Below are 14,749 nucleotides of genomic sequence, written 5' to 3'. Positions count from 1 at the left end.
TAACATTTATGGTTTTAAAATACTATAGTCTTTCAAACTTGGTTTGTAGCTTGCCCATGTGTAGCCAACCAGATCTAAAATGTGATATGATTCAAGGTTGATATGACTCAAAACTTGTGGTCTCCATTAAAAAATGGTGTTTTCCAAGAATATACAATGACATGTGAAGATGAAAACACTGTTGAGCAAAATACTAAAGTTCAAAATTGTATGTGGCATATAATTCCAATTTTTAAAAAAGTATATATATGCCTATAAAGATGTGAGAAGAAAACACAAAATGCTAACAGAGGTCAATTATTTGTTAGTATAGGGCATGTGAGTGATTAATTTTCCTTCTTTGTGTCTTTCTGTTTCCAATAATTTATAATGAAAACATGTACAGCTCTTATAATTTGAAAAAAGATTTTAATTCAGTCTGGGAATGAAAACATTGTCTCTATCCAGATTTGAAATATTAGCAATTTTTTCAGCTTCTCTTTCTCTTGATCTCCCACAACTCCCAGCCATCCTTCTGTTCCTTCCCCACTCAGTTCCTCTCACCATCTATTCCTGCAGCTGCTACTCTGTCCAGAGCTCATTTCCTCTTTCCCACAACGTGATAATAATCTCTTAAGCTAGCTGATTTTCCTGCTGTACAGTCTGTCTCTGACCTACTTCTAGAAGCACAAATGCTGGAATAATCCACTTAAATGACGTGGCTCCCTTGCTGAAAAACCCATGGCTCACCTTCCTAATGCTATTACTTGGAGTCTTCAGCACAACCTTGTGACTGGCTGCCTTGGCAGGCTCGGGCAGTGGGGGGCAACACTACTGGACCTCTACCATGGGCCAGGCTCTAGTGGACCAGCTCTTTTGTGTTTTTGAACTCAGTTGTGACAAAGCAGAGCAGCGTGGTGGTGCTGGCTCCACAGTAGGGGTTGTGGAGTCCCACTGCATACAGAGTCAGGCTCCACCGTTGACCTTGAACTCATTGAATCCCTTGGACAGCATTTCCTTAGCTGTCACACAGATGTCCTGCCTCCCTCTCAGGGTGGTTGTGAGAGGTCAGAGCTGATCACTAGCTAGTTCCCTTCTGCTCTCTCACCCACAAGGGACTGTCCTCTATTCCTTTGTTACCTAGCGTTCTCAGAACTATGCCAGCTGCCCCTTTGCTGTAGGAGTTCACCCAATTCATGATTTCACATTCTCCCTGCAGTCCCCTTGTGACCTCTGCATGACAGATATTCCCCTCAGCAGGAATATCTACCTTACAAATACATCCTGCCTTACAAATACCTGCCTTACAAATACATCCTTGAAAATGTGGCTCTGTTGAAATGTACAGATCAGTGTCCCCAAATATCTTTATACTCAGGAAGTCATTTCTTTAAACCTTGACGTGCCCATTCTTTGAAACACCTATTGAATTGGCACAGCTACGATGGCCACTCCCTTCCACCTTCACCTCCTCGTCTTCCATCTCCAACAATGGCACCTGACCCCTCAGCCTCCCAAACAGAAACCTAGGAGATATCATAGACATCTCCCTCTCGTCTCCACGTCTCCGAGTCCAGCTCCTTCTCCTTTCTAAGTGTGGTCCACATCCATCCCACAGCAAAGCTTCAGGTCAGGCCTTCTCGCTTCTTGCCTGAACTGTGGCCACAGGCTCCTTTCTGCTCTTTCCGTGTCTCCCGCTCCACCCCTCCCTCCTTCCTGCCGCTGCCGCTGCCGCTGCTGCTGCTGCTCTTACAGCCACTCACAGGAAGCATAACCTCCGTAGCATTCACTATATTCCGGCCTTGAGCTAAATGCTTCATGCACTGTCTCTTAGAATTCCCCTGACAACCCTATGAGGTATATTTTTAAGATCCTCATTTGATAGATTAGCAAACGAAGATTCAGAGAGTTTGAGTAACTTGCCTAAACAGTGGGGCCAGGATCCAGCCAGCCAGAGACAGCACCTTCAGCCACGAGATGGTTTTGCTTTCTCCACGTTACCCTCCCTTCATTGGCCTGGGCCTGTCAACTTCTGGGTGTCAGGCAGGGATCCTGGGTCTGTGGCTGTCAAATGTTTACCAAGTAAATGGGATGCTGCATTCCTGGCAGGGAACCAACACATTTACTCAGCCTCATGGCATTGGCTGCGGTCAGGTTCCACCATTTTCTGACTCTTGTCTTTACTCCAAAAGTTCACTCTGATGGGAGGAGTTCTTTGTTTTTTTTAAATTATACTATTCATTACAAGGATGCTTTCTGTTTTGAAGCCCCACAAGGTTAACATTGTACTGCAAAAATTCAGGTGTCCTTGTCTGCAAGCTGCCAAAACAACTGGTTAACTGTAAGTTCAGAACACCTATGGTCTGACGCTTTCTTGCTGTTTAAATAAATGAGTTGGTGTTGACCCAGCATGTTGTAGTAAATCAAAGTTTACAAATTAACTGCATATACTTTATCCTACATGTAGAGGTCTGAGCAACTACCATGATAACAGGAAGACGAGCTTTAAAAAAGCTGTTTCTGTTGGTTTTTCTCACACACTTACATCCCTTTTTTCTCTCTCTTTTCCAGCTTCATCTTGGGTAAAAGATGTGTGATCAGACCTTTCTAGTTAATGTATTTGGCTCCTGTGACAAATGTTTCAAGCAAAGGGCTCTGAGACCAGTTTTCAAGAAATCTCAACAGCTCAGCTACTGTTCAATATGTGCAGAAATCGTAAGTGCCACTTTTTAAAAATGTAAGTGGTGGCCTGTCTTGACATGATGTCAAATGTGAGGGTCCTGTGACTGACAAGTTGCTATGGAAACCGTTTACACAGACAAACATTTTCAGCGCAGCTGCACTGGCTGAGACAGTATAACATGGGGGGGGGGTAGGGTGTGAACTCTGATCTCTGACTTCCTGGGTTCAAATCCTAGTTCTATTGCTTGGTGGTTGTGTGCCAAGGGGGGCGGGGGGGGGGGGGAGCCGAGGGGGCGCTGTGCCCGCAGGCGACGCCGGCGGGGGGGTGGGGTCGGCCGCCCCCGCGGGTTCACAGCCACTCGCGTCAGCGCCGGAGGGCGGGGCCGCGCGAGGCGACTGCGGCTGGAGCTGCGCGTGTGGCCGCCCTGGCCTCCCCCCGCCGCTCACCCGCATCCCGGCTCTCGGCTTCCTTCCCCGCCACGACCCCGCGCGAAGATGGCCACGGACGGGCTGCATGAGAACGAGACGTTGGCGTCGCTGAAGAGCGAGGCCGAGAGCCTCAAGGGCAAACTGGAGGAGGAGCGGGCCAAACTGCACGACGTGGAGCGTGAGTGCGGGCCGGGGCGGGGGCTGCGCGGGGGGGGGGGGGGCCGCGCGGGGGGGGGGCGGGGGGGGCGGGCCGAGGAGACGAGACCCGGCTCCGGGATGTGGGGGCGGCGGCCTGGGCTGTCCCGGCTCCAGGCGCGGCTACTCCGTGCCGGGTGTGGGGCAGGAGCGGGGCGGCCCTGCCAGGCTCCCGGCACCTTGCAGAGCCGCCTCTGGGCCGGGGCACCTGAGGCTAGCAGCCCCTGGGCGCTGGCCTCCCAAGGATGGATCGGGGACCAGTTACGGTCATCACCTGCCTGGAAGATGCAGACTGATCGAATTCCTGCCATTCCCGGGCGGAGCCGGATGGAGGGGGGTGGCGAGCACAGCGAGCCCTTGTGGGCGCGGCCTAGGGGAAACTGTCTGGTTTTTTAATTATTTGGCTTTCTCCATCACTGTTGTGTCCTTTCTCAGTTTTGCTTTTACATGGAACCAGACACTGCTTTTAGAGCTCGTTATTCCAATCTGCCCACTCTCCTTGGAGGTGGACAGCCGGATGGGGGAAGGGAAGCAGAGGCGCTTACCACATCCAACCATTTAGTTCACTTAAGGCTGTTTGAAAAGCTTTTGGATGGATGCGGTATGGTTAGCATCAGAGAGTAATAGCAGTCTTACACAAGCGTCATTATGGACCACGACCATAATTCAGAACAGGCTCTCTGATATTGTTTTTTTTTTTTTACGAGTGAGCCATTAACTAGCCTGGTGAAATGACTCTTGGCAGGATCAGCTCCCCTGTTCTGTGTCCAGTGGTTCATCCTCGGCAGAGCTTGGGCTGGGGGCCACGCTTGGGGAAGTGGTCTTATCTGCTTACGTTTCAGCTCTAAGGGTGGCAGCTCCGCTTTGCTGAGCAAGGCCTCCCGTTGGTGTGCCCTCAGGCACACGTTTACGTGGTGCTCCTGCCATTCCTATTTGGTATCACCCCCCTTTAAATTCTATTTGGAAAAGAAAAATGGGGTTCATGCTAGGTCCTTCAGCACCAGATTCCTTTCTTTGAAAATCACTTGATAGAAGCAGGTGACCTGATTCTAGAATATGCTGTGCTTTTGGAGGGGCCTCTTTTAAATGGGAAGCACACTAAGCCCCTATGTCATTTAGAAACATGTCCAGCTACAAATAACCATAAACGCCTAATAAAGTAGTTAAGCAAATTGGCAGTTATTTCTCGTACATAACAAGAACAAGGGTAGGCAGTCACCGCTTTGGTTTAGCTGCCTTCAGTGACCCACACTTCTGTCTGTCTTCTCCACCACCCTGAGAGCAGTGGCATTTGCCCCACGATTATCGTATCACTGCCACAGCTCTAAACATCACCCCTGTATCCAGGGCAGAAAGAAGGTGGAATGTGGGTACCAACCTCTGTTTCTCCTTTTTATCAGGAAAGCAGTTTCCCCCTAAACCTCATTTCTCCCCAACAGGTTTTTGCTTATACTTCATTGACCAGAACTAGGTCACATGGCTATTGATTGCAAGGGGAGGCTGGAAAAGGGAGGACTGAGCTGAGCATATTGTCATCCCCAAGCAGAGCTGGGTTTCTGTTATCAGGGGAGAAGCAAGGAATGAAGATTGGGAGGCGCAGGACAGAGTCTTCCCCATTTCCCTTTGCAAATTCCTACACTCTGCAGATGGTGATGATGATGCAACGAGTGCGCTTTTAATGCCTCTGAGGTAGGTCTGGTTTCTCCATTTTACAGATGAGGAAACTGAGGCACAGAGGTGACAGGGCTTTCGGAAAGACCCAAGCTAATAAGTGGTGGGATCAGGATTCCAGCGCAAGCAGTCAGAACTCCAATCTAACCTCACTTCAGCTTCATGCCTGGTCTAGAGGGGCTCTCCAGAAACCCTTACTCAGTAGTGCCCACTGGGATACTTTTCAGCCTTTTCTGTGCATTTGCAAATTGCCTTAAGGCAGAGAGATAGTCAAGATGCAGTTTTTTTCAATAAGGAGTCCCTGTCCTGCCAAGGATACAGTGCCCTCAAAGGTCACGGCTAACTTTGGACTCACAGTAAGAGGATCTATCCTCACCTGCCTATAAGTCAGAATTTTTGATTTGAAAAGACCAGAAGTCATGTGGTCATGTTCCTGTCTATGCCCCCTGAAGCTTCCAGACCACTCGCTCCTCCTATATAAAACCCTGGCTCTTCTGAGGCTCCTGTCATTTGGCTTCCCTCCCTCTTCTCCTCCCCCACGGGCTGTCTTCTGACCTCCCAGCCAGGCCCCCTCTTTCTTAAGGACTTTAGCACATGGCTTGAGCCTTCCTTTTGACCCTAAGCCCTGGTGTCTTCAGGGTTCACAGGGGTGACCCTCCTAACATACTGTCCCCTCACACTCTGTGATAGCCCCCTGGGATCTTGTTAGCACTCAGAACTGCTCCTCCTCTGACCACAGTCTCTCCCTTTGGAGATCTCCATGATCTAGCATCATTCGGCTCTTCTCTCTTCCAGTCTCTCAGCCTCTTTCTATACATGTTCACATTTTGGTGGTGTTATATAGGTGGCCCTGTGACCCCTACCCCAGTTGGGGAAACCTCTTTGGATCATAAGCTTAAAGTGACCAAGTTATCCCAGTTTGCCTGGGACTCAGTAGTAAAACAGATATTCCTGCATCCTGGAAAACCCTTCAGTCCTGGGCAAACCAGGAAAGTTGGTCAGCCTTCTGTTAGCTCTGACTTGCCCAAATTCTTGGTTTAAAAAAAATCAACACGGGGCCAGCCTGGTGGCTCAGGCAGTTGGAGCTCCGTGCTCCTAACTCCGAAGGCTGCTAGTTCGATTCCCACATGGGCCAGTGGGCTCTCAATCACAAGGTTGCCAGTTCTATTCCTCGAGTCTCGCAAGGGATGGTGGGCAGCACCCCTGCAACTAAGACTGAACAAGGCACCTTGAGCTTAGCTGCTGCTGAGTTCTGGATGGCTCAGTTGTTTGGAGCGCGTCCTCTCAACCACAGGGTTGCCTGTTCAAATCCCGTAAGGGATGGTGGGCTGTGCCCCCTGCAACTAACAACTGCAACTGGACCTGGAGCTGAGCTGCGCCCTCTACAACTACGATTGAAAGCACAACAACATTGACTTGGAAAAAGTCCTGGAAGTACACACTGTTCACCAATAAAGTCCTGTTCCCCTTCCCCAATAACAAATCTTAAAAAAAAAAATCAACACAACAAAATTGTACAACATGAACTTGGAGGAAAAGTGAACTTTCCCCAATTCCAGACACTAATTTCTTCACCTCCCATCCCTTTGACCCTCAGACAGCATCCATTCTGTGGGGCCCTCATGCCCGAGTCAGACCCTCCTCAGCCAATATTACATACAGGAAGTGGCTTATGTGGGCGGCCTAAAGGGAAACCAACCGCCATCAAACTCCACAGCCCTAGGCCCATGTCCCCGTCCCTGCCTTTCCCTTATTCCTCCAGAGCTTCCTGCCCTGGATGTTTCTCCTTATCCCTTCAGCTTGCCTTCTGCCATTTGTAAGTGCTTCCTTGCTTGAGTCTAAGGCATTTTGGAATCATGAGGTTAAATCTTGATCATCTGCCTGTTGTGCCGGGTGTCAGGCGGGGTCTCTGCTCCCGCTCCCCACGTAAGAACGCAGGACATGGTGAGGCCAAAAAGGAACACCCACGGAGCCATAAGTAGGGGAGTCATATCACTATATTCTCACCGGCGGCATCCGCCTCTCTGCAATCCGCCCTTGCTAGCCTCCATTTCTTCCGCTAGCGTAGCCACAGCAGTTATATTAGTGGCCAGTGGCTCACTGGTTACAGCTGACGGCCAACTAGCCACAGCTGATGGCCATCCAATCACAGTTGGTGGCCATTTACTACCTGAGCCAGCACCTTTCTATGTGAGGCCGAGAGCCTGGAAACTGCTTTCTGGGGCTCTGTCCCCACACTGCCCATTTTTCAATTGGGTTGTTTGTTTTTTTGTTGTTGAGTTTCATGAGTTCCTTGTATATTTTGAATATTAGCCCCTTACCTGATCCCCCCTTTTATAAGGATCCTGTGATTCCATTGGGCTCACGTGTAGAATCCAAAATGATCTTTCCTTACCAAGATCCTTAATCACATCTGCAAGCTCCCTTTTACCCCATAAGGTCACATATTCACAGGTTCCGGGGATTAGGATGTGGACATCTTTGGAGGGCCTATCACACAACCCTTTAAACTAGAGGGTCACCTGCTTCATCCTCAGTCTTCAGGCACAAAAAGTTTTCTTCTCCCAATAACCCCACCCCCTGTCCTTATGCATGAGAAAGCAGCTGAGATCTAGGGAAGGTTCAGGAGATTTCCCTAAGGTAATGCAGCTGCTCTAAGAGGCAAAGGGGAGTAGGTGCCAGGGTTCAGACTCCTAGTACAGCTTTCCTTCTCACCATGCCGGGCCATCTTTCAGAAAGTTGAGATTTACTAAAAAGGAAAAAAAAAGTAAATCCATGTGTGTCTATGAAAAGGGGTCAATATTTTGGGGGGGAAAATAGCAAAATGCTGGATAGTGTATATAACATGATCTCATTAGCTTAAACGAGATGCTTGTGTATGCATTAAGTTTGTGGCAGAGTACATGAGAAACTGATCTCTAGAGAGGGCCCCCAGGGAGTGGGGGAAGTAGAGGTTCTTTTCCCTTTATACCCATGTGTGCATGTACTACTTTTATAATAAAGAATGAGTACTGGAATGGGAGTCAAGATCAAGACAAAAAGGAGAGAATTCATCTATAAAGAGTCCTTCACTTGAAATAAGTCTGACAAATGACTCAGGAGACAGGCTAGCAGCAGAGCAGGACAGACACCAGGTTCATTTCAGCCAACGTGGATGGCAGCCTCATGGGGCTGTGTGGAGCTTCCTCCAGCTCGCCAGCTTCTCTGGGGCACATTCTAATATTATGCAGGAACAAAGCAATTCAGAAGATTTATGTAATTTCTCTAAGTACAACTCCAGATGAAATTTGGGCAAATCACAGGGTTTATCATTGGCTGCTATTCATTTTTCTGTCTGTTCTAAATGTAGCTTAGTGGAGGGTTTTGTTCTCACAGGCTTGTTAACATAAAAATAAAAAGGTCTTTCAAAGAGAGGCAACAAACATTTATTTGAGATTAGTAAGAATATTTGGGAAGCAATGATTCAGGCAGAAGCCCAGATAATGTTCCAGTTAGGAGACAAAGGCAATGGGTATTTATGAGAAAGGGAAGGAGAACAATTACATCAATAGAAGGAAGACATTTCCATCGGTGCAGATAATATAACATAGTGAAGTTAATGCTAAACAATGTTTTGAATTTTCAGTCTTGTCATCAGTCCAGTAGTCATAAAAACTGCTTTCTTATTATCTTTGCAAACAATTCTTTGGGGCACAATATTGCCTTAGCCCCAGTCCAAAGGTTATTTTGCCCTGTTTTAACAGTCCCAAGGTTTGAGACATAATATGTACAAGGCAGTTCCTCTGGCATAACAGCTCCAGCTCCATTTTAAAGTGGCTCTGTTTTTTTGTTTGTTTGTTTTGGACAGGCTTTATGGCTGGAGCCTTGGACGATTCTGATTTTATGGCTTAGGGAGACATCTAGGAAAACCAGATTTCTGGATTCGTCTGAATCCAGAAATGTGTTGATTCACGCTGCCTGTAGTGATGCTTACAGAAGTGCATTTCCCTGCAGAGTAATCCTCTCTGGCTGCTCTTGCACGTGCTGCCTGCAGCCACCAGAGGGAGCAGAAAGCAAACCTGCCTTTCATTGCTTCTCCCCGTGCTTTTGCTCTGCCTTCATAATGCACACAAGCTGGCCAATGCAAATGTTTCTAGAATAATGTCATAATAAACTAATGCCGTCTGTAGCAAATTTAGAAATATAGAGGAAAACAAGTCATCCATAACCGCACCACCCAGAGGTAGCCACTTAATATTTCCATGTATTTCATAGCTTATATTTTTGTTTGTGTGTGTATCTATACCCATGCACACTTGGGACTCTAATAGGTATAGAGTTGGAGCCTGTTTAATTTAATACATTGGATCGAAGAGCTCCCCATGTCATTTACAGTTCTTTTTAATGTCACTTTAAAAATTACTACATGCTATACCTCATAGTATTCCGTCTTAAATGCTGTACCATAGCTTAACCCTTCTAACTTTTCATTAGGGAATTCAGGTTAGGACTTTCTTTGTGTGGCGAATACATGGTGTTAAGGCAATTCAAAATCTCTGAAAAACTCAAGCGAGGTAATGTGCTTGTAGATGTTTTCCTTCCATCCAGGTGGTAGAGGGTTTGTATACATCCCACCCCATTCTACCTTGGGGTGGAATCAGAATAAGCTTTTTTAAATTAGCTTTGTATAATTTTTCCTCCTCGATTCCTTTGATCTACCAAATAGTGGCCATCAAAAGACTGTATGTTGGTCCAGCACTTAGAAAGTGATGCAAGATAAGTTTTAAAATGTTTCCATTTTCCTTAGACATCTCCCTTGCCTTTGATCTTGTCTTCAGTATTTATAGCAACTTCACGATGTTTATTTTCAGGGAGATCTTAGGGCTTGTGCACGCTCAGGACATTTTTTTTTTCATGGCTTTTCAATGACAGGAAGGACCCTGTAGCATATTTTCACTTTATGAATTTACGTGGCTTGAATTCTTGTGTATTGACCTGCACACGATACATTTGAATTTCACGTGTGCACAGATTATAAAACACATAGCAACACTCTTCCCTGAAAGTTGAGAGGAAGCCACATCCTGATGAAAGTTCATCTTTGCTAAAACGAGGATTCTAGATGATTTCCAAGGTTTCCTCTAGGTGCCTTATCCATCTAGATAAACTCTTCACACCCTGTTTTTCAGAGGAGGGCACAGGCTCAGAGGAGACATTTGTTTACCAGTAGCTGGCAAACTACGTCCTCCCCTCAGGACTCATTTTCCTTCACTGAGAAGTGACAGAGCCGGTGCAGCTCGCTGGCCTGCACACTTGCTGTTTGGACGTTGGGGACCAGGGGGTGAGAGGCGTGCTGAGCAGAGAGCTGTGCCTCTGAGCCCGGCGTCCTCCCCTGTCCATTCAGGAGCTCGGCTCCGCACTGTTCCTGTAAGGGAATTCTAGTAAGATTTTCTCTCCAGGAGGAAGAGGAGGAGGGCAGGGTGCCCAGCACTACTTGTTGAGTCGCTAAGGTCTCTTCTGGCTCTAAGTGTCCACCACTTTCCCAGCCAGGACCAGGGCAGGCTTCTTTACTCCTGGTCTAGAGTCTCTATCTGACCTCAAGAAGTGTGGGGGCTCCAAGGTTGGGGTGTCTCCTGTACTGAGAAACTGTTATCACTGCATCATTTAACCCTTGATTTTCTAAAGACTTAAGCCACCTGCCCAGAGTTTACCTCTCTCTGGGAGGTGTTCATCTCTTATTAGGGGTCTGAGTGTGCATGTGCACTAGGTCCTTAGCCTCTTGGAGCCTCAGTTTCCTTTTCTGTAGAAATGGGGGTGAAGCCTGTATCCTCAGGCTATGTGTAAAGCTCTCAGCCCAGCGCCTGTCACCCAGGAGACATGCAATAAGTGGTCGGTAATGGCAACACGCATGGAAAGCCTTTAAAAATGTGCTTTCCCTTTCACTCAGCAATGCCACGAATTGGAATGTATCTAAGAACTAAAGCAGTACCTGGGCATCGGAGCAGCCCTGAAGCAAAGCATCCACCAGTAGGCAGATTTTGGATTATGGTCCGTCCATAGAGTTATAGAGTTATGCAGTCACTTAAAATGTTATGCAGTCACTTAAAATGACAGATAATTACATTTAACATGAAAGACATCCACAAATACCGGGGGGTGCCAAAAAAACGTATGCAAGTAGACACTTTGGTCAACGTTGCTCAAACAATAGTTCGCCATAATCAGAAGTGTCTGGATGCTGGTGGTAACCACTTTGAGTACCTGTTGTAATTGCAGAAGTCAAACGTGACTTGTATTCATCTTTTGTTACCGATATATATTGAGTATTACAATTTTAATACAGTTTTCCTTTCTTAAACTGTGTATACATCTTTTTGGCACCCTCTGTATATCAAGTGAAAGAAACAGGTCCCCAAAATTGTATGTGGAGTGTAATCTGTTTACACACATATACACGTATGTATATATGCAGAGAAAAAGTCTGGTAGGATGTACACCAAATGTTAAGAATGGTTGGGCAAAGCAGAACAATAAGTGATCCTGTGTTTCTATTTTCTGATTATTTTCAGTGGATATGCACTTCTGTAATTTTATTAAAATAAATCAAGACAAATCCCTCTCCCTCTCCGTAGCCTCCTCTTTTAGTTCTCCCCTTCTCTCCTATCCTAAACACAATCTCTAGTTTCATGGCCCTTCTGGCCCTTCCATTTCAGAAGCCCTCTCTCCTCCGGGTTATGTTGTCTGATTTTCTAGTCCCAAGCCCCTAGTACTGCAACTCGACATTTTTGATTCCTATTCTGGCAGATAAAGCACCTGCTAGGTGCTTTAATAATTACACATTCTTTGCTTTCCTAGTTAAAGCTCAGGACACCCCCATGGATTATTGTTTCAGTGTTAATTTTCTGACCGAGGTAATTATACTTGGTTATGTAAGAGAGTTCCTTGGTTTTAGGAAATGCACGCTAAAGTGTTTAGAGGAAGAGAGGGAGGGTCGGAGCAGGGGAGGGAAGAAGGAAGGAAGGGTTTCCAGAAGGAATGCTGTTGTCACTGGGCTTCAGTCAGCCCCTCCCACCCCAGACTTCTGAAGTAAGGGAGGTGGGTACTTCCCCAGTAAGCTTCGCAGCTCCTCGCTGAAGAAAGGCCCAGCTGAGAGGTTTAGAGGAAGGAGACCTGGACACAGCCTCTACCAGAAAGGGAGTGGCACTGCCCGGGGGGGGGGGGGGGGGGGGGGGGGGGGGGAGAAGCCAAGTGATACCCTGCCCGGTGGGTTTCCTCACCTGCACGATGAGGGGCCTGGACTAGATGGTCTCTGCGGCCCTTCCCACTGCTTCGTGGGAACTTGTCTCCCTCTGAGACTCATCAGTGACAGCCTCTCTATAAGCCCCTCAAAAGTGCTTCCTTAGCCTCAGGAAAGAAGCTGTGGCCCCAGCCCTGAGATTGATTTTTGGAACTCCTTCCTGGTCTAGGTACTTTCTGTAGATCATACGTTTAAACTGTTAGGATATTGCATTGATCTCCCCCTACTGTAGGTTTTCAGTAAACCCACCGGTGTACCATTTGGTGGTTTGCTCTTTCATTCTTTCCTGCAGCACGTTAATGGGTCTCCTACCATGTCCCAGGCCTGTGATAGGCCTCGGAGGGTCAGTTATGAGTCCCAGTACCTGCCATTGAGCCGCGTGGGTGCACAGGATGGCACCTGCCAGGACAATTTGTGTAAAGCCACTTTTCCTGGTGACTGGAAAGTGGTAGGTAAAACAACCACAAGCACTAGCTTCGCTCCCAGTTAGTTGCATGAACTTGGATTAGCCAAATCATCTCTATGAGCCAGAGTCACCTCACCTGTTAAAGGGCGATAGCCGTCGCACTCTGCTGCCGTCCTTCCCACCTTGCAGAGCTGTGGTCCTTCCACTGGAGAATGTTTTACCAACACGAGATGGTCTTGTGCTTCATCCCTCAACGTGCATATATGAAAGTGCTTTGAAAACTGTAGGGCCTTAAACACAAAGAGAGAATAACAGTGTTGTCTCTACACTCTACTGAGGTTTAAAGGGAGCACTGCGAGGGCATGGTGGTAAAGAACAGGAGACTCAAGCCGTGGCCACAGAAAAAGACCCAGTTTTTCTAGTGCCAGGGTGTGGCTCAGAGCCGGGTCTTGGCAACGGAATTGACCATGGCCTTGTTCTTCCAGTGCACCAGGTGGCAGAGCGGGTGGAGGCTCTGGGGCAGTTTGTCATGAAGACCAGAAGGACCCTAAAAGGCCATGGGAACAAAGTTCTCTGCATGGATTGGTGCAAAGATAAGAGGAGGATCGTGAGCTCATCACAGGTATGTCGCTCCTGTTGTGTGATGGTGAGCAGGTTTCTGATTTTATAGTTAAGGGGGACTAGAACTGTCCTTTTCAAAAAATCCTTTCTGATCCACATGACTCTGCTCATTCTCCAAAGGACATGAGTTTAACATAGTCTAGAATTATCTTTTATACTGCAGAATTTCACTAACTAGGAAAAATTTGGAATTGGTAATAACTGAAACATTGTAAACTCTATTTGACAAACCATTCAAAAGTATTTCTTCCTGAGCATGTTTCACAGTCTTATTTGTAAGTGAAACCATTTTTAAAACAGTGGGTTCTTGTTGTTTTTTTCCCCCAAATTGAAGGCATAAGTGGTTGCGAGTCCACCGTGGCTTCTTTCAAAAGTTTAGCAATTTTTATACAGTAAAGAACAAATTGAAGATATAGATTTTGTGAAGTATAATTTTTCATTCATTTTATATGGTTGGCAGTTTATTTTAGGTCTTACATATTAGTTATCTATTGCTGGATAACTCATCCCAAATTTTAGCAACTTAAAACAAGTATTGATTATCTTACGTGGTTTCTGAGAGTCAGGAGTCCTGAGCGGCTGAGCTGGGTGGTCCCGGCTGTCTCTCGTGAAGTTGCAGTAAGTATGTTGGTCAGGGCTGCAGGCATCTGATGGCTTGACTAAAGCCGAGACTCAATTCCAAAATGGCTCACTCACATAGCCTTTAGCAGGAGGTCTTAGTTCCATACCATGCGGACCTTTCCATGGGTTGCTCAGGATATGGTAGCTGGGCTCCCCCAGACCAAGTGATCCACGAGAGGGAAACAGAGGCAGAAGCCACGCCATAGAACAGGTCATAGATCTGGCCTCAGAAGTGACATTCCATCACTTGTGCTGTATTCCATTGTTCATACAGACCAACTCTGATGTCATGATGGAGGGCCCTATACAAGGGTGTGAGTATCAGGAGGGTAGCTACCACAGCTTAGTACTTTTTATGTTTATTTTGATGTTATATGCATTGAACATAAAACCATAAGCTGAAGTCATATTTTTTTTAATTTATTGGGGTGACAATTGTTAGTAAAATTACATAGATTTCAGGTGTACAATTCTGTATTACATCATCTACAAATCCCACTGTGTGTTCACCACCCAGAGTCAGTTCTCCTTCCATCACCATATATTTGATCCCCTTTACCCTCATCACCCACCCCCCACCCCCTTACCCTCTGGTAACCACTAAATTATTGTCTGTGTCTATGAGTTTTTGTTTCTCATTTGTTTGTCTTGTTCTTTTTGGTTTATATACCACATATCAGTGAAATCATAGGGTTCTCTGCTTTTTCTGTCTATTTCGCTTAGAATTATACTCTCAAGATGCATCCATGTTGTCACAAATGCTCCTATATCATCTTTCCTTACCGCCGAATAGTATTCCATTGTGTATATACCACAGCTTCTTTATCCATTCATCTATCGAAGGACATTTTGGTTGTTTCCAATGAAGT

The 14,749-nt window shown here is 46.6% G+C and overlaps 1 protein-coding gene across 1 annotated transcript in view; it reads left to right on the top strand.

The window, feature by feature from the left end:
* The first annotated feature begins 3,023 nt into the window (after positions 1 to 3,023).
* The window catches only part of GNB5 (G protein subunit beta 5), a 33,100-nt gene continuing 21,374 nt past the window's right edge, over positions 3,024 to 14,749 (top strand). The window contains exons 1-2 of the mRNA XM_081048869.1: positions 3,024 to 3,268; positions 13,124 to 13,260. Coding sequence (XP_080904995.1) covers positions 3,157 to 3,268; positions 13,124 to 13,260 — 249 coding nt within the window. The 5' untranslated portion in view covers positions 3,024 to 3,156. The remainder of the gene's footprint in view (positions 3,269 to 13,123; positions 13,261 to 14,749) is intronic.

The sequence above is a fragment of the Rhinolophus hipposideros genome (genome assembly GCF_964194185.1).
Source record: "Rhinolophus hipposideros genome assembly, chromosome: 5".
Classification (NCBI taxonomy): domain Eukaryota; kingdom Metazoa; phylum Chordata; class Mammalia; order Chiroptera; family Rhinolophidae; genus Rhinolophus; species Rhinolophus hipposideros.
The sequence above is the reverse complement of the archived record's forward strand: the minus strand, read 5'-3'. Positions and strand labels throughout refer to the sequence as shown.